Consider the following 18023-nt stretch of genomic DNA (forward strand, 5'->3'; position numbering starts at 1 on the left):
TGGATCTGGTTTCACTTTCAAAAGCTGCTACATAGTCAAGCGCTGCAAATTGACAGGTCAAATTCAAATCTTTTTTCCTACTTCTAAATAAAATCATTCAAGTCAATTCTTAGGTGAATGTGACTTTGAATACTTTTCTGTGCACCCTTTGATTGGCTGGGGACCAGTCCAGGGTCTCTCACTTTTTGAGTCCATTCAACACCTGTCCTATCATCCTCCCATCTGCTTCCTTTTTCCCCACCCCTTACCACTCTTCACTTTTTTTTTCTCCTCCAGACTCACTGTCGCACGGACCAGCCCGACCAGCACAAGGCTGTGAAAACAACAACCAGAAATACTTGAAGGCCCCGTCTTGGTAAGCATGCTAAATTCTTCAGCAACAAAGTAAAATGACACGCTTTGTTGGTACTTCACGAAAAGTGGGACAGTTTGATGGGATACTTCTCTGTCTTATTTGCTATTTTGTATTTTGTGATGGAAGCAAAAGTGGGGAGCATGTCTGCCTCACATTTCTGAGGTTTGGGATTCAAATCTAAACGCATCCATATTAGCTTATTAGTATATTAGCTACTTCAAATTTGTGTGAATGATTATCAATAGAAATGTTTTCCAATCTTTTTTAATCCAAGGCATATCAAAAAAATCTCATAGGATACCACCAAGCAAAAAAGTCACACAAAAAAATGCTGGCAAAGCACTACTTTTATCTAAATGAAGCTTCTCAATTCTTTGACATTGGCACAAAGATGCCACAAAAGTCATTTTCTAGCAAATAACGGAGGATAGGTTCCTTTCCAAAAATGACAAGTGATACACAAAACGGACAGATGGAAGGATCTTGTATTGAGCTGCCTTCATCGTTAACTTCCATTTCTTGTTCCACCCGCTTATTTGTGTTTTCTACTCTTATCTATTCTCCATGCTGAGGTTTAACCGGCCTTGCGTGAAGGTAAGCTCTTTGCAGGTATTGTAAACCGGCTTAGTGATGACACGTCTACTTCGCAACTGGGAACAACGACAAAGGTCACAGCTGCCTCTTTTTCTGCCGCGGGAACGTGACGAGTGACATAATGGAGGCCGGGCTCATGTAACCTTACATGGATACCGCTCATCTTACTTTTTTTTTGTGACGATGCTGAACGTAGCTCACAAGTGAGCGTGGATGCTGAAGTGTTCACAGTGGCTAAGTTCAGCATCTGACACTAAAGATGCATCTGTGCAATAACAAGGAAATTGTCATGCTGTCAGCGTCTGCCGATGCTTTACAGCCGTTAGGCCACAGTCGAAGGTTCTTCTGCTTCAGGTTGTTTACTCGTGTGCCTACTGAACTGGATCCAGTGTATTTTTTTTGGGAAGACTGGCTCAGTTCAACAGGAACAAGAGTGACAAGTCGTGTGACATTCAAAAGGTGGAGGCTGCACAAAATCTGTAGCGCCAGTAGCAACAAAATATGCTGCAAATAATAAACATGTGACACTGAAAGTACTTAAAAGTATTTATTAGAACATACATAGAATGCAAGTACTGTCGTGCTAAATAAAGTAATACATATGAGGCCGTCTCTTTCATTGTGTTTGGCAAAAAAATATAGTAACACTTACCTGCCTTTGGGGGGCGCCCGAGCCCGCAAGCTCACCTGTAAAGTTCGATTTGTGGGTACATGCTCTCTAAACTCTCGAGCTAAAACGTGCCCGAATAAATCTCTTGCGTTATTTGATCATTTTCCCTTTTCTTTTGAACAAACAAAGGGTGCATATTTAAATTCAACTGTTGTAAAAGTGTGAAGTGTTCTCTCGTGGGTACATGTGGGTGTGGAGTGAAAATATAGGAAGTAACTTTTCAACTTTCCTCTGACGACAAGCAGAAGGAGAGAAGACGTCACACAAATCTTGAAAACTTCTTCTACATACTTCCCATTTCTTTTTATAAGGAACATAATCGCCACCAAAGTGCTCTCAAGTTGCTTCGTCGTCATTTCAAAGTGAACTCGAGTGATTTATTTGCCTCCTTTCACCGGGAGAAGCAGGTGAAGATAGCCCCCCCACCTGGCGTCGTGTCATTGGATTCGAACGAAAAAGTCCTCGACAGAAGAAGTGCTTCTTCAAGATGATATGAGTGTAAATTCCTAAAGGTAAGCTCAATTATTGACATTGGAAACTAGTACCTGTCGCTGAATTGATCATTTGGGTGTGTTTGATATGAAGGGAATTCTTGTTGTGATTGGAAAAGATTCATTTCCAAAGGTGGCACCAGAAAGCCATTTCGTTTTCCTTATATGAAACATTTAACACAGACACACATATAACAGTAATCCTGCAATTTGTGTGTCACTTACTTTTAATTCACACAATTGGAAATAATTTTATCTCTCCTTTTATTTTGTATATGCTTTACTGGTTCACAACATTTATAATGTTAATAACAATTCATGTATGTAGATATCCATTGTCGATATTTCAATTACTGTTCAAGGTCACGCAAACATAACAAGAAAATCTGTCAGGGTTTTACCTGACAGATTCAGTCGTATGGCTGAAATGATAAACCATGTTTCTAAATAAATAATAAAACATGCGTCGTTGCTGCCCTAATAAAAGTCTGTGATAGAAGTTGCTGCTTTCAGTTTCTCTCATCTGGTACAACAGCAGCTATAAAAAATAAGATAATATTAGAAGAAGATCAAACTTGGACAGTAAAGAAGTCAGATTTGTCACAGCTATGAAACATTTTGGAAGCTGGCATATGTATTTTTTTTAACGTTTTAATGTCATTTAGTAGTTTGATCATTTTTGTGTTTGTCCAAATATTCTCATATTGCATGTCAGAATGAGTACTTCGGATGGAGAGGCCCGTGTAGTCCAGATCTACCAGAGGCTGTGTCAGGATGCGGCTGCCCACTGCCCGCTGCAGGTGGCTGTGGGAGACACGGCCGCAGAGGTGGTCTTCAACGCCGTGGTCTCTCTGGGGCTGGCCGCCGACCGCCGTTACAGCCTGCTGGAGGTGAGGACGAGCAACGATGAGAAGCGGCGGCTGCGTGTCGATGAGTTCCCCCTGGAGAGGGTCCTGTTGTGGCCCCCGGAGGCCCAAAAGAGGCACCCGCAGAGTCTCGGGTACTACTTCAGCCTGGAGGAGGCTGAGAAGACGCCGGCCGAGAAGACGCCGACGGAGGCGTACGACGACCTTTGCAGCCTCCCCGCCGTCACAGAGGATGCCGTTGTGGAAGCTTTACGCTCTCGTTTCCTCGAGCACAAAATTTACACGTATGCCAGCAACATCTTGGTTGCGCTCAACCCCAATAAGTTCCTGCCGGTGTACTACAACCCAAAGTATGTCAAACTGTATGAGAACCAGCCGCTGGGCAAGCTCAGCCCGCACATCTTTGCCATGGCCAACCTGGCCTACAGGACCATGCTGAACTGTAAGGCCAACCAGTGCATGGTGATGTCCGGTGAGAGCGGCTCGGGAAAGACTGAGAGCAGCAGCTATCTGGTCCACTGCCTCACGGCGCTCAGCCAGCAGACGTACTGCAGCGGCATGATGCAGCGTGCGATCCTCGGTGCCAGCCCTGTGCTGCAGGTAGGGCATGACTCACTTTTTTTTTTCTTTTTCTTTCTCCATTTTAACAGATTTGGTGAGGGTAGCAAAGGGAAACCTACAACCTGTGTCATGGTTACTGTAAGCAAAATGATGATCGTTTATCATCACAATGTCACTTAAAAGAAAACACCATTTGTCAATGTGAGAGGGATATGACAAAACATACACAAATAATACTCAAAAGTATATTTGATGATTAACACTTTGTTATGTATCCCGAATTAATCAGCAAGCGTCATGAGTACTGATTTGTACATATTGGTTAAAACACTTTTGCTCACATCCTCCTTTTTGTTTCTAGGACACATTTGTAATCACTTCTGCTCTAAAACAGAAAGCAAGCAGTATAGACAAAACACACAGGAAACGCTTTATGTTTGTATTTCCTACATCATATGACTGTCACCAAAAGTGCTGAGTGATCACAAAGCTTGGAAAGTGTGATGTTTTGTCATATGAAAAGGTTAAAGGTTTAACGGTTACTACATTCTAGAAATTTGTGGGGGATTTTTTATTTTTTTTGCCTTGGGGTATGAAGCAGAACTCAAAATCTATTACTGTATTTTGTTATGATTGAAATGTCCAACAAATTGTGTTGATTAGTATAATTGGTGTCTTGTTTATTTTTGGACGATTAAGATGCTGCAATTTAATGTCCCGTTATGAGGATTTTTAGTTTGGCTTCCTCTTGTAATGGAAGACAAAGGTTGTCGTGGTGTGGCCTTTAGCCAAACCATTCATAATTAGATTACAATTAGGACAGAAATGCAAGCGGGGCTGAAATCCAATCTACATTAATGTGTGTGTGTGTGTGTAGGGATGCTGTTTACGATTTAATGGAATTGTTTTGGTGCATTTTTTTTTCATTCCCACCACTGAGAGGATTCCCCTTGTCCAGTTTATTGTGTCGGGAGTGCGAAGCTCCATGATGGGAATGTGCAGGGCGTTGTCTTAGAGAGGTAACACCGGAGAGGGAAGGTGTAACGTGTCAGAACAGGCTCGGCCAGGTTTGTGTCACGATACGCATGCGCACACATTGGCATCCTTTTCAAATAATGCCGATCATATTTTTTTTTTTGCCTCAAGATGCCGGTCACGTCTGCTAAAATTGGCGATATTAATTGTAACTGGGCCTTGCTGGAGATCTGTACATAAGTTAGAAATCAGAAACAATATGTAAACTAGATTAGCCTTTGTATTAAAAGGCATTGCATTCAATACCAGTTTATTTATTAGATGAGTAGTGTCTCTAAAAAGTCTCTTGATGTCAACAAAGCTGTTACCATGGTGACAGCCCCCACCACCCACAACGTCATCTATTTTTATTCCCGCATATCCTCAAAAAGATGAAATTGTCCAAGCGGAACATTCCAAAGATTAACCGCCAGTATGTATCGTGAGTGCACTGTTAAGGTGTAGCAAAGCATCGGCCTGTTAAGACACGACCCTCAGCGATGCAGCCACTGGAATGAGGAACAACCCGTACTTTCCATTGCCAACTTCCTAGTGGGGGGGGGGAAATGACATGTGTGTCTTCTTCCTTGGTGGGGTGGGAAGGAAATTCATACCCATCCCTTCCATGACGCTGGTTGACTCCCAAGTTGTTCCATAGAATTGATAGACATAGCAAAAAGGTGGCTTCCAAAATGTCTGCTTCATAAGTTCACACCATCTCCCTGTGTCTCCAACAGGCCTTTGGCAACGCAAAAACTGCAGCAAACAACAACTCCAGTTGCTTCGGGAAGTTCATCCAGCTCAACTATCTGGAGAGCGGCGTCATCCGAGGGTACAAAGTTCCTACAAGGTGCTAATCAACCGATCTGTTAATGCTCTTGTCTCTTTAGGGCGGTGATCAAGAAGTACCTACTTGAAAGGTGCCGGCTGGTTGATAAAAGGGAGAGGTAAACATGGAATAAACCGTTTGGAATGCCATTGTCATAAAATCTTTTCACCAACACCATTTTATGACTGCAGGAACTACCATGTCTTCTATTACCTGCTGGCAGGAGCATCCAAAGATGAGCGGGAGGAGTTTTGTCTGCTGGCGCCTCAGGATTATCTCTACCTCAAGCAGGTAGGCAAGGTCTGAGCTTTGGAGAGCAGAACATTTCCCATCACAGGTCATTATTAATAACTTGTATGGCCAGAATGGTGGTCATAACAGCAAGGCTTCAAGTGACTGCAACTAACTGACCTCACTTTTGTTTATCTTTCTTTTGAGATGCCTTCACATCGCTTTCTTATCTAAAAGTATGAGAGAACCTTGAATAGGGAACAAAATGTCAGAGAGGACATTTTACTCTTTCTGAAATCCAAATGGAGTGATTAAAAACCCTCCTGTTATAATCGTAGGTCATGATGACCACTTTAACACTGTCAAAAAGATTTTTAAGGTTTGTAACAATGAATTATGGATGGCCTGATTACTGCATTTCATGGATTAAAGTACTCCATTTGACCTGATATCTTTGTTCCTCAGGAAGACCTCCACTTGGGCGATGACGAGAAGCTCGTGCAGGAGTACAAGAGGCTCCATCAAGCTATGGAGATGGTCGGCTTCTTGCCCTCTACTAAGAAACAGTATGTAGTGTGCACTCTTAAAGGTTACCATCTTCCGTTCCTGCTTACCGTACTATATTTTCTTTGGGAGTTGCTGCTGTTTTGGTTAGCAATCGAGTTTATATGGCCTCACTGGGGAACATGTTCATGTGTTTGGAAAAAAAAACTTATTAACACAACAGTAAATGGTAACCAGTGTCTCAAGCAGGTTCTATGGCCCACAAAACCCAACATTCCACATCAAGACTCCTCCTTAGATTAGACACTTAAAGGGTCTAAGCGTTGGAACAATTTTGTGAGGGAAGGTAGTGACTAATTTCACCCCATTCAGTTTCTGACATATGTAAAGGTTTCGGCAACAAGTCCGAGCTCGCCGAGTCAGAGGAAAACGGCGTGCTTGTAAGTAAGCACCCAACAGCCCTGGTATCAAAGTCATGACACAAATTGACTGGCCGCAAAACAATGTCAGCAGTGTTTGTAAATATGACCTAAGTTTTCATTCATTAAAACACTGTGTGTGCGTTTGTGTGCAGCATATTTTCCACACTCTCCGCCATCTTGCTTTTGGGCAACGTGAGCTTCACTCTGCCGGCGAACAATGAAGCTTTGGAGGTGGGGCCGGCTGACATCTTGGTCACTTTGTCAGACCTCCTCAAGGTATGTTGAACAACGGAATATTTATAGGAATGATGTTTTCCAACAATCTTGGAATTAATCTGCACCCAAAACTTCTTTTCAGGTTAAAAAGGAGCTGCTGGTGAAGACTTTAACCGAGAGAAGAGTCTTAAATGGCAATGACACGGTGTTTTCACGCTACACGCTACAGGAAGTATGCATTGACTCGTGGGTCATCGATCATCATTGTGTGTTACTGGAATTTGATTATTATTTTTTCCTCCCAAGGCCCTGGCAGCACGGGACTCCATGGCAAAGTCTTTGTATGCTGCTCTCTTTGATTGGATCGTCCTTCACATCAACCATGCTATGCTCAACAAGCGGGACGTGGAGGAATCCATTTCTGTACGTTAACTTTTGGGTATTTCATTTTTTTAAACATTATTATGTGTTACAATATAGTATGTCCATTAATTTGATCATCGATTCATCAACGATTATCGATTAATTTTACAACATGGTATTTAATTTCGTTACTGTATAATCAGTTGTATGTGCTGTTCTTTTTTTCAGTGTTTGTCCATTGGCGTGTTGGATCTGTTTGGCCTGGAAAACCTGCACACCAACAGTTTTGAACAGCTGTGCATCAACTACAGCAACGAGAAGCTTCAATGTTATATTAACCGACAAATCTTCACTCGTCAACAAGTAAAGAACTTATTTCACTTGTATCATCCTTGGTGCCGCTCAGGTGTTTTGCTACTTTTGTATGTGATTATAACAACAATTTTCCAGGAAGATTATGAGGCCGAGGGACTGAGTTGGCAAAGTTTTGAGTACAGTGACAACAGCAAGTGTATTCATCTGATCAGTCAAGGCCTCTTCAGCATGTTGGACGAGGAGAGCAAGTGAGATCACGCTCAAGCAGATTTCATTTGTCTTGGGCGATACTATGATCCGATTTGTTGATGTGTTTTTGTTAGCCTCCCACAAGCGACAGACGAAGCGCTGTTGGACAAGTTAGCGCTGCAGCTCAAAGACAACCCGCTCTTTGCAACCTCCGTGGATTGCGAGTCGTCGTTTGTTATTCACCACTTTGCCGCAAGTGTTACATATTGCATCAAGGTGAGCTAATTTTTCTTTTTTTTTTTTTTAACAGCTTCACTTTCTTTTAGAGAAGGCAGCTCGGATTAATCTGTGGCGGCCAAGTGAATGATTCACGTTGTTCCCTAACTGGTAGTTCAACTGGACTATTACGATGCTATGGGTTGTATATAAATCAGGGATTTGCACACACGCTCCAAAATGATTGATTAATGATTATTTGTTGTGTTCTTGCAGGGCTTCTTAGAGAAAAACACGGAGCATGTGAAGCCTGAAGTCGTATCTCTTCTCCGCGGCAGCGAGCGGGCGTTCCTGCATAACCTGGTGGCGTCCAGTCCTGAGGCAGCATTTCGTTGGGGTGTCCTCCGAGCCATCTTCCGCATCCTGGCACTGTTTAGGGGCTTAGGACACAAGCGTGTGGAGAAGAGTGGGTAGCTTTCGCGGATAATTGTTTGGAAGTGCGGCCGCCTTGTGTCATACGTTTGTTTTGATGTTTGTCACCACAGTAGCCGCCCGACAGGCTTCCCGTATATCTCTCAAAGACATGAAACAAAGGACCAGCCACATAGACAGAAATTCCAGGTACAAGTATTCCATTTTGTTCACACTTTTTGTGGTCCCTTGTGCAGAAGAGATGTAGTTGTAGCTTTTCCCCTAAACGTATGTCTGCACCTCACCTGAAGTCAGAACATATTAGCATCGTTTGTTGGTATCCGTAGCAACTCCTACACGCTGGACTTCTCCTTCGATCGCTCTGACGAACATCCCCTTGACGTCTTTGAGGACATCTTTACCAATTTTGAAAAGAGGAAGTGAGTGGAAAAAAACACGTATAACTGCGATTAGAACAAGTCCGTGGGGCTGCTAAGCCCCCTTTGGAGTCTGTTGCTAACCTAAACAGCAGCGCTTATGTTGAGTAAATCGAAACGTGGTATCCGCAATATATTTTCTGCAGGAAAAGTCGAGCTGGTCGACGGAAGCAACTTATTCCAAAGGTAAAGCGATAATCTGGTTGTCGTGATTGCTTCAGTTTGGGCTTGAATGTTCTTTATCTTTTTCCCTCTCCCATCAGAATCTCATGAACTTGCGCTCACTCCAGCACGTTGTGGGTCTTACGGAGCACAATCTCACCCGTACAGCCACCTGTCGACCTGCGTCTTTGACCGTTTGCGCTCAGTTTCAGGTACGTCTGCTCAGTTTTTAGCTACAACGTATTGATTAAGTCAAGCACATGTATTTATTGACACTCCCCTCTCTACTCACAGGCGTCACTCACAAAGCTGATGGACACAGTTAAAAAATCGGAGCCTTTCTTTATTTTCTGCTTGCGCTCCAATGCAGAAAAGGTACACCTATTTTTTGTTACGTTGCGGTCAACAAGAAAGTGCACCCATTCATAGCTGCTTGCCTCTTTAATTAAATTTTTGTTTGCAGAAAGAATTTTACTTTGATGATGAGCTCGTGCGCCAGCAAATCCGGTACAGAGGTCTCCTGAACATGATTCAAGTGCAGAAGTCGGACTACAATGCCAAATTTTCTTTTAAGGTGCTCATTCATTGGTATTATTAGATTTGCTTTGCAGTATATAAGAGCGCTAATATCTCTGTTTCGATGACAGGAATTTGTTGAAAAATTCCGAATGTTGCTTCCGAAAGGGGCCACCGAGTCCCCTGAACACATCACTGAGCTGTTGACACAAATGGGCATGGATCAAAGCACCTACCAAATTGGAAAAACAAAGGTAAGTTAAAGTACCGTCTAATTAAGAGGGAAATATAATTTGCGCTAACTATCTCGTACTACAGGTGTTCCTTAAAGAAAAGGAGAGGCAGCTGCTGCAGGACACCCTGAACAAGGAAGTGATGCGTCACATCATAGTCCTGCAACGCTGGTTCCGTGCATGTCTGATCAGGATGCACTTCCTGCAGAAGAGAGATGCCTCGGTTATTATACAGGTAGGTTGCACACACCGATAGGTCTTCACCTCATCTGAAGATGATCAGTGATTGAAAATTTACCTTCTAATAACATGAGAGAAGCATAAAGGTCCATCCATCCATCTTCTTCCGCTTATCCGGGGTCGGGTCGCGGGGGCAGCAGCTTGAGGAGGGACTCCCAGACTTCCCTCTCCCCAGCCACTTCATCCAGCTCATCCCGGGGAATCCCAAGGCGTTCCCAGGCCAGCTGAGAGACATAGTCTCTCCAGCGCGTCCTGGGTCGTCCCCGGGGTCTCCTACCGGTGGGACATGCCCGGAACACCTCCCCAGGGAGGCGTCCAGGAGGCATCCTGATAAGATACCCGAGCCACCTCATCTGGCTCCTCACAACGTGGAGGAGTAGCGACTCTACTCCGAGTCTCTCCCGGATGACCGCGCTTCTCACCCTATCTCTAAGGGAGAGCCCGGACATCCTGCGGAGAAAACTCATTTCGGCCGCTTGTATCCGAGATCTCGTTCTTTCGGTCACGACCCATAGCTTGTGACCATAGGTGAGGGTAGGAGCGTAAATCGACCGGTAAATTGAGAGCTTTGCCTTTTGGCTCAGCTCTCTCTTCACCACAACGGACCGGTACAGGGTCCACATTACTGCCGACGCTGCACCGATCCGCCTGTCGATCTCACGCTCCATCCTCCCCTCACTCGTGAACAGGACTCCAAGATACTTGAACTCCTCCACTTGGGGCAGGATCTCATCCCCGATCCGGAGAGGGCATTCCACCCTTTTCCGATCGAGGACCATGGACTCGGATTTGGAGGTGCTGACCCTCATCCCGACCGCTTCACACTCGGCTGCGAACCGTTCCAGCGAGTGCTGGAGATCACGACCTGAAGAAGCCAACAGCACCACGTCATCTGCAAAAAGCAGAGACGCGATGCTGAGATCCCCAAACCGGACCCCCTCAACGCCTCGGCTGCGCCTAGAAATTCTGTCCATAAAAATTATGAACAGAATCGGTGACAAAGGGCAGCCCCGGTGACCCGCGTCCGGGCGAGGGAAAACAAAGTCCATTTATGTTTTTCATCATAAGGGGCTTGGGTGAGCCGTGCTTTGTCTGACCCCTCACCTAGGACCCGTTTGCCATGGGTGACCCTACCAGGGGCATGAAGCCCCCGACAACATGGCTCCTAGGATCATAGGGGCACGCAAACCCCTCCACCACGATAAGGTGACGACTCGCGGAGGGGAAGCATAAAGGTGATGGAGTATATTGTATCATTGCAGAGGAATTGGCGTGAGTTTCACGAGAACCGAAGTAAAGCCGCCTCGGTCATCCAGATGGCATGGCGGGCTTCGCTCAAAAGGTCGGACAAAGAGCACAAAAAGAGCAGTGAAGAAATTTCAAAAGAAGTTCGACCCGCCCGAGCCAGGTAGGCGCTTTTGTTTCTGTATTATCCAAACATGAAAAGGAATGAGCGGGAATAGGATCACCAGACGTTTTCCTGTCGCACAGCTCATCAAGAAAAGGATTACGTCGGCAGCACAAAGTGGAGGTGAGCCCAAATAGAAGCGTGCAAGCTGACACAGTCAACGGTCAAGATAGGCGAGAGGGTCACGGTTCTCCGCCACCCCTCAACCGGCCGCTGTCCCTGCCTTTGGACCCCAGAGTGGGTAGCGACACGACTGGCACCACTGACTCCGCTAAGAGCAGCTCCCTCCAGCGCTACAAAGACACAGGGGACTTTAAGGAGAAAGCCGAAAGGTGGCGGGACAAAATGAGCGACGAGTCCAGTCCAGAAGTGAGCAGGCGGCAAGACAAATGCAAAGATGACTTCCGGTAAGTCCAGTGCATATATATATATATATATATTTTCACCTTCTTAAAGTTTTTCTCGGGATGAATGTAAGGGCACCCTGTTCTCACACTAGACTGGTCTAGATGCACTTTGTTTTTATTCCAATCGTGTCACCGTCCACCACAGGTGCAAGGGGAAGTCCATGTCCGTTGATGAACTTTCCAAAATGAGCTCATCCGGCTCCGATAGCTCACTGTCTACGAGAGAGGTAATATGACATGCTACATTTTAGAGACACTGTTTTGGAAGTTTATTTGTCCTTGACACACAAATGGAGGCTCTTATACCTCACACGCTCTTGAGAACACGCACTTCATCAATCTCCCTCGGCCCTCTGTCAGGTCAGGGTGCGTTTGCGCAAAAATCCAAAGCGCAAACGGCGCTTAGCCTACGCCCGCAGTGGCTTGATGATTAACTTTGCTGGCTCCAAGGAGAGCGAATACTGGAGTTTTCCACTCCCCCCCTTCAGCCCCCGCAAGTCCACCTTGAAGACTTCGGCCAGTAGTGCAGACGTCCGTGCCCTCAAATCTCGGGTAAAGGTACAACGCAGAGGAGGCTGCTGCGCATTGCACGTCTTGCATGTTCGCCAAAAAGAGATGGATGGCTTCAGTGTTGTGCAGCTTGTCATTGGGCATAAGAAGGCGTAGTTGCTTTTAGTAGATGGAAAAGGAAACACTTTTTCACGTGCCTGCAGCTTCTTTCTGATTCATTCAGACAGGCCTCGCCCTTTACAATTAAATGTATTAAAATTGTGTTTGTTTTTAAGTAAAATAGTAATAGGAAAAAAAAAGATTACGTGAGCCTTTCAATTTATTTGATCGGGTACATGATTAAAAAATAAAAACTCAACCTTGGCCAGGTTGTTGTTTACCATAAAAAAAATTTACAACTGCATAGCATGTACTGTATTTAAATTATTTGTATCTTTTATTGCATTTACTACATGTGTAAGTTGATTTTTGTGTTTTTTCTTAATTTAATTTCACCTATATGTTGAGAAAAAAAAGAAGACGACATTTGTTACGCGTGTCTGTGCATGAGGAAGGGTCTGGTGGCCGTAACACACTAGTTTTGCATGACGATGCATTTAATGGTGAAGGTCTTTACATGCCATGCAGATGGTGGGGTGGTGGGAGAGCTACAGATGTTTTTTCCCCCCTACAGTTTATTGTATTGTATTTATTTTTTTGAATGTAAAACATCATTTTCACACTTTCCTATATCACAGTTCTCTGCAGAGCCAGACGGGTCCAGGTACAGCCTTCCTGCCAGGAGCCCCAACAAAGATTCAGCACGACAACAATCCAACCAATCGCAACTCACCACCCCTGAAAAGTACAACTCTGCACCATGCACCAAGTTGCTTATATAATTTTAAACATGTTGCTGAATGAAGATGTTTTTTGCTGCAGGATTTGGTTTCTTAGTAGATTCTTGCGAAAGCGGGCGCCTAAGTCATCCGCCAGCAATGACACTCCCCTGCAAGATAAAGTTGGTAAGTGTTTATATGTATATAGTATACTCTAAAATTTAAAGATAGGTTCCTGAAGGCTTGTCAAAATCACGTGTGGTTTTATGATGCTGCCATCTAGTGGTCAGTCACTTGCTACACAGTCTTGTTGGGGTGTGGTGGCATATTGATTGTGATTTATCATCAGCAGACCTGCATTCAATCTTCCATCTTAAATGTGTTGTTTCCTTGCAGCGACCTTGCCCAGCTACCCCGAGCATAACTCAGGTCGGGTGGCTGGCAACCCAAATATCAAAATCAGTCGGACTACGCGGGCCCTGCGCTGGAATGTCTCACTGGAACGTGAGATCCAAGACCCCAAAGAGCTGCGCAACCTGGATGAATTTCTCGGCAACCAAGTGAGATGAGGGAAAAAAATACATTTAGGGCTTTTAAATACAACTTAATGCATTTTACCTTTTTTTTTTTTTTTTCCCCCTCCCCCTCAGATGAATGACTTGCGAATGCGAATCAAAGACCTGTCACAGACAGAGAGCATCTTCCTCTCGGCCACCATGCAGTTCAGAGATACCATTAAAAGCATGTTCTCTTTGCAGGTCAGTGTATTACATGTCCCTTCACTATCTGAAGTGTGTCAACGGAGACTCTGGCCTTTTTCCTTCACATCATGCTCTGTTTGACCTCCACAGAAACCTCAGATCGGCTACAAAGATCTAATGAAAGGCTACCATAACAAAGTCAGCTCTCTGGCCGGCTCCGAGAATAAGAACGAAGTGTCGCTTGTGGTCAACTTGTTCCAGTCGATGCTGGATGGTTTCATCAGGGGCGAGATCAAGAGGATGGACTCGGATCCAGTCAAGGTCACCTTTACTGTCACCTTATGAATTTAACCGTGTCATGAATATGATAAGAAAACACTCTGGCTTCCTTCAGGCTACCAAGACGACAAAGAAGAGAAGGAAAAAGGACAAATGTGTAAGATGATTATGAATTCTTATTGAGTTAACCCCAGGAATAAAAAAAAAAAACTGTGCATTTATAATTCCAATTTTTATTTTGTTATGACAGCCAGATGGTCCGCTTGATCACCGCTTCAGCACCTACCAAGTGAACATCATGCAGTCATGTGACCTGTGCGGCTCCTACATCTGGGGAATGGAGAAAGCCTACATGTGCAGCTGTATGTTTACACAGCACGGAAAATACATGTTATAGTTTGATGACAGTTAAGAATTTTCAATGTTCCTACAAATAACTTTTTATCCGGTTTATACATTTGGTCAGTGTGTTTTTAAGTCATGTGGTCGACTGACTCTTGCGTTTGCCTTTTAGCGTGTAAGTTAATATGTCACAAGAAATGCCTGAAAAAAATCATCACTGACTGCTCGACGCGCTGCGCCCGGCAGGTAAGAAAGAAAGGCTTTCTGAAAATGCCCTAAACACCCGACACGCACAAAAGAGGTCATGATTTTTGTGGCAGGATGACAGCGTACCCGGCGGCCTTCACTTCGGGGTGCACGTTTGCGTCCTGACCAACAAGGCCAACCCCATCCCCAAGGTAGTGGAACTGCTGCTGATGCACGTGGAGATGAACGGCCTCTTCACCGAGGGCATCTATCGCAAGTCGGGCTCCACGTGCCGTGCTCGAGAACTCCATCAAATCATGGAGATCGGTAAGATACGATGGATCGACTGTACGCTCACACAGTTATCCCTCTTTAGTGCCATCATAAAGTAAATCATTATTTTGAGCATTTTACCTTTGGTGAGGCAAAGTCTCAAAATTTTCTGAAGTACACTGTTTTTGTTTTTGGGGCGTTAAGACCCCGAGGCGGCCAATCTGGACAACTACCCCATCCACACCATCACAGGCCTGGTGAAACGTTGGCTCCGAGAGCTGCCTGACCCGCTCATGACTTTTGCTCTCTACAGTGACTTCCTGCATGCTGTGGGTGAGTCCGAATGAATGTTCAAGAGTGCCTTGAGATAAGAGTTGAATTAATTCCGTGACCACGCTTGAGATAAAACAGCACTCCACGATATGGTCATTCATATAAGAAGATACAATTTCTGTCACGCTGAAAAAATGATAAAGCATGAAAATGCAAAATTCAATCATCTAAAAGAAAATACAACATTTTCCTTCTCCTCTCTTTGTTTGCAGAGTTTCCAGACAGGGCTGAGAGAATACGGGCCGTGTACCAAAAGGTCGATGAACTTCCCCTGGCCAATTACAACACACTGGAGCGGCTCATCTTCCACCTAGTCCGGTAAAAAGAAATTTCGTACAGCTATCTTCAGGTCATTGGGCCTCATTTACTAATAAATGCGTCATTAAGGACACGAGTCAACTCGTTAGCAAATTCTTGATTATCACTGTTAAAATGATATCATATAAATTGCTCCATACGCACGGTTAGTGAATGATGCCCATCGTGAGCGTACGCGTTTGGTTCCAGTGTGGCCAACGAGGAAGATTACAACAAGATGACGTCAAGTTCCCTCGCTATCGTCTTCGCCCCGTGCATCCTGCGCTCCCCCAACTCAGACGACCCCTTCCTTGGCATGAAGGACGTGGCCAAGACAACCACGTGAGTCTCGCTCCGCACGAGATTTACACTCGACATGTGATTGGCCTGTACGTTGATTTGCGTGTGTGTGGTCAGGTGCGTGGAGATCCTCATCTCTGAGCAGTTCAGGCGCTACAAGGAGAAGCTGCAGAATATCCAGGAGCTGGAGTACGCTGAAGCCTTGGCTGTCAATCAACTCAAGCTGAAGAGACAAAACACAGTGAGAAGTCGGGGGGGGGGGGCTACCATTTTATTATGTATTAATGCAATTTGATTCATCAAATCAAAAAATTATTTTCCGCCAAAATAAGAACTAGTACAACATTTACAAAAATTGTGGTTCAAAATACACAGTTGGATGCTGTCATACACAGACGTTAAGCCATTTTGCTAACAAAAAAAGCAGCACGATGATATCATCCAGTTTAAGATAACTAAATGGCTTCTTGTAAAAGCAAGGGAACGAAAGGGTAAACCTCGTCAGGCTCGTAACATAACATTTGTCTTTTCTCTTCTCTTTGCAGATTGTGGAAGAACCATGTAAAATGGAAATTCCTGACGAGACCGATTCGGAAGAAAGGACTCTCATTGAAAGAATCAAGTCCATCAAGCAGGAAAAGTACGAGTCGATGGCTTCATGGGGATTTTTAATTTGTTTCTATTTTTTTTTTATTTTTTACAATAAAACCTCTGTGGCACACCTTGCTAGATTGGACCTGGCCTGCAGATTACCCGATCTGGAGCATGAGAACTCTGACAATGAGATCCTGGACTCGTCGTCGTCCATGAGCACGGAGAGTCTGGAAGATCGCCTCGGCAGTCTGGACTCGGAAGGTCAGTAAGGAGGTAAGGTAGTCTAACCTTCCTCTCGGCACTAAATGACATGAACTGAAGGTTTTATGACATTTTGACATTTCGTGATTGAAGCAAAGACAAGCAAAGTCAGACACATGCCGGAGGACATCATCAAGCCCGAGTGCTTCGTTGCTTCCAACTCTCCTCCCACCATGGTCAACAAACAAGCGTTCAGTGGTTGCTTTGACCATTTGGAAATTCCTTACATTGATGAAGAGGAGAAAGAAGAGGAAGACGCGACAACCAGTTAACGCCAGCCTTGTTGTGGTGTGCACTTTAGTCTTGCCAGTGCTGCTATAGAAACGCTGATAAACGTACAGCACGTCACCACAATCATCTTTTCACTTTTAGAGTGATAAATCTAAAAGCATATGCAGCACCGCCAGAGCATTTGATGCAATCTGCAGTGTCATTCTGAAATATTCGACCCATAAAATAATGATAAATGTATTTTTTCCATCAAATTTAGTTTGCCCTTTGGAGGACATCCCTACCTCTTTGAGAGAAACCCATTGTATTGTATCTTACTAGAAACTCAATGTTTGTCAAGGTACTAAATATGGACAATTTCCACAAGGATGAGATATGGGCTATATGATCCCAAAATAATACTGTACAAAAATAAAGTATTGTACATAGTAATTGTACTAAGTTCATCTTGTTTTTCCTTGTTTTAATCACTTCACTGGTTTCTTTTATATCAAACAAATTGTTTTAGGTTCTTTACCTGACATGTTTCGGCGGTTTCTTCCGCCTTCATCAGAGTGCCACAGATGTGATAGTGACGCGTCTTTATCAGCTGATGGATGATGGATGAAGGCGTGGCTCACCTGTCAGATTTGACAGGTGAGTCACGCCCTCTGCTGTCCATTCACCTCTCCAGAAAGCTGTTCCAGGTTGTAGAGAGCATATAGGCTCCCTCATCCCTGTTGATGGTCCTCGGGCCCCGCTTGCAGATCTCAATGGCCTCCCTGATCCAACGCTGATGTTTATTTTCTTCAGTGCGGATGACTCTGGCCTTTTCCCAGTCCATGATGTGGTTTTCTCTTTTACAGTGATCGGTTATGGCTGACTTGTAGTGCTCCTGTTCTGCTTGTAGTTTTATTGCTCTTGTTTGTCTTGTTGCCGTCTCCTTCTCACACTCCTTCTTGTGTTCTATTTTTCTTGTGATGAAGTTCCTCCCCGATGTATGATTTATTGCATGATTTGCATGGAATTTCGTATATGGAATTGCATTTGTTTTCCGAGCCATAGCGTTTCTAGACATCAACATACACCACACAGACAACGGAGACATAAAAATAAAAGTACACAGAAAACCCACACACACCGACCAATACCTCCTCTGGACATCAGAACATCCCACTATACATAAACTGCGGAAGAAACCGCCAAAACATGTCAGGTAAAGAACCTAAAACAATTTGTTTGATGTAAAAGAAACCAGTGAAGTATTGT

At 44.3% G+C, this 18023-nt stretch overlaps 1 protein-coding gene across 3 annotated transcripts; it reads left to right on the top strand.

Annotated features, from left to right (window-relative positions):
- The first annotated feature begins 1631 nt into the window (after positions 1 to 1631).
- Positions 1632 to 17212, top strand: LOC148387055 (unconventional myosin-IXb-like). Of its 3 annotated transcripts, none has more exons than XM_088396520.1 (41): positions 1632 to 2131; positions 2826 to 3576; positions 5289 to 5383; positions 5442 to 5498; positions 5572 to 5671; positions 6077 to 6177; positions 6690 to 6813; positions 6896 to 6985; positions 7060 to 7176; positions 7345 to 7479; positions 7567 to 7679; positions 7755 to 7896; positions 8113 to 8302; positions 8382 to 8457; positions 8595 to 8687; positions 8831 to 8870; positions 8948 to 9058; positions 9141 to 9221; positions 9310 to 9420; positions 9494 to 9616; positions 9681 to 9830; positions 11098 to 11243; positions 11327 to 11650; positions 11796 to 11877; positions 12011 to 12202; positions 12898 to 13004; positions 13082 to 13164; positions 13375 to 13538; positions 13629 to 13736; positions 13830 to 14000; positions 14074 to 14115; positions 14209 to 14320; positions 14473 to 14546; positions 14621 to 14813; positions 14964 to 15092; positions 15305 to 15410; positions 15600 to 15731; positions 15807 to 15930; positions 16235 to 16329; positions 16420 to 16544; positions 16638 to 17212. In XM_088396520.1, exons 2-41 carry the CDS (start codon positions 2827 to 2829, stop codon positions 16814 to 16816), a joined length of 5487 nt encoding a protein of 1828 aa, XP_088252646.1. In that variant the 5' UTR covers positions 1632 to 2131; position 2826; the 3' UTR covers positions 16817 to 17212. The 3 variants fall into 3 exon arrangements, with proteins under 3 accessions (XP_088252646.1, XP_088252647.1, XP_088252648.1); XM_088396521.1 differs by having other exon boundaries at positions 16420 to 16556; positions 16638 to 16786; XM_088396522.1 differs by lacking the exon at positions 12011 to 12202 and having other exon boundaries at positions 1633 to 2131.
- The last annotated feature ends 811 nt before the right edge of the window (positions 17213 to 18023 follow it).

This window comes from Syngnathus floridae, chromosome 14 (genome assembly GCF_059516105.1).
Source record: "Syngnathus floridae isolate MCC-2025c chromosome 14, RoL_Sflo_1.0, whole genome shotgun sequence".
NCBI lineage: Eukaryota > Metazoa > Chordata > Actinopteri > Syngnathiformes > Syngnathidae > Syngnathus > Syngnathus floridae.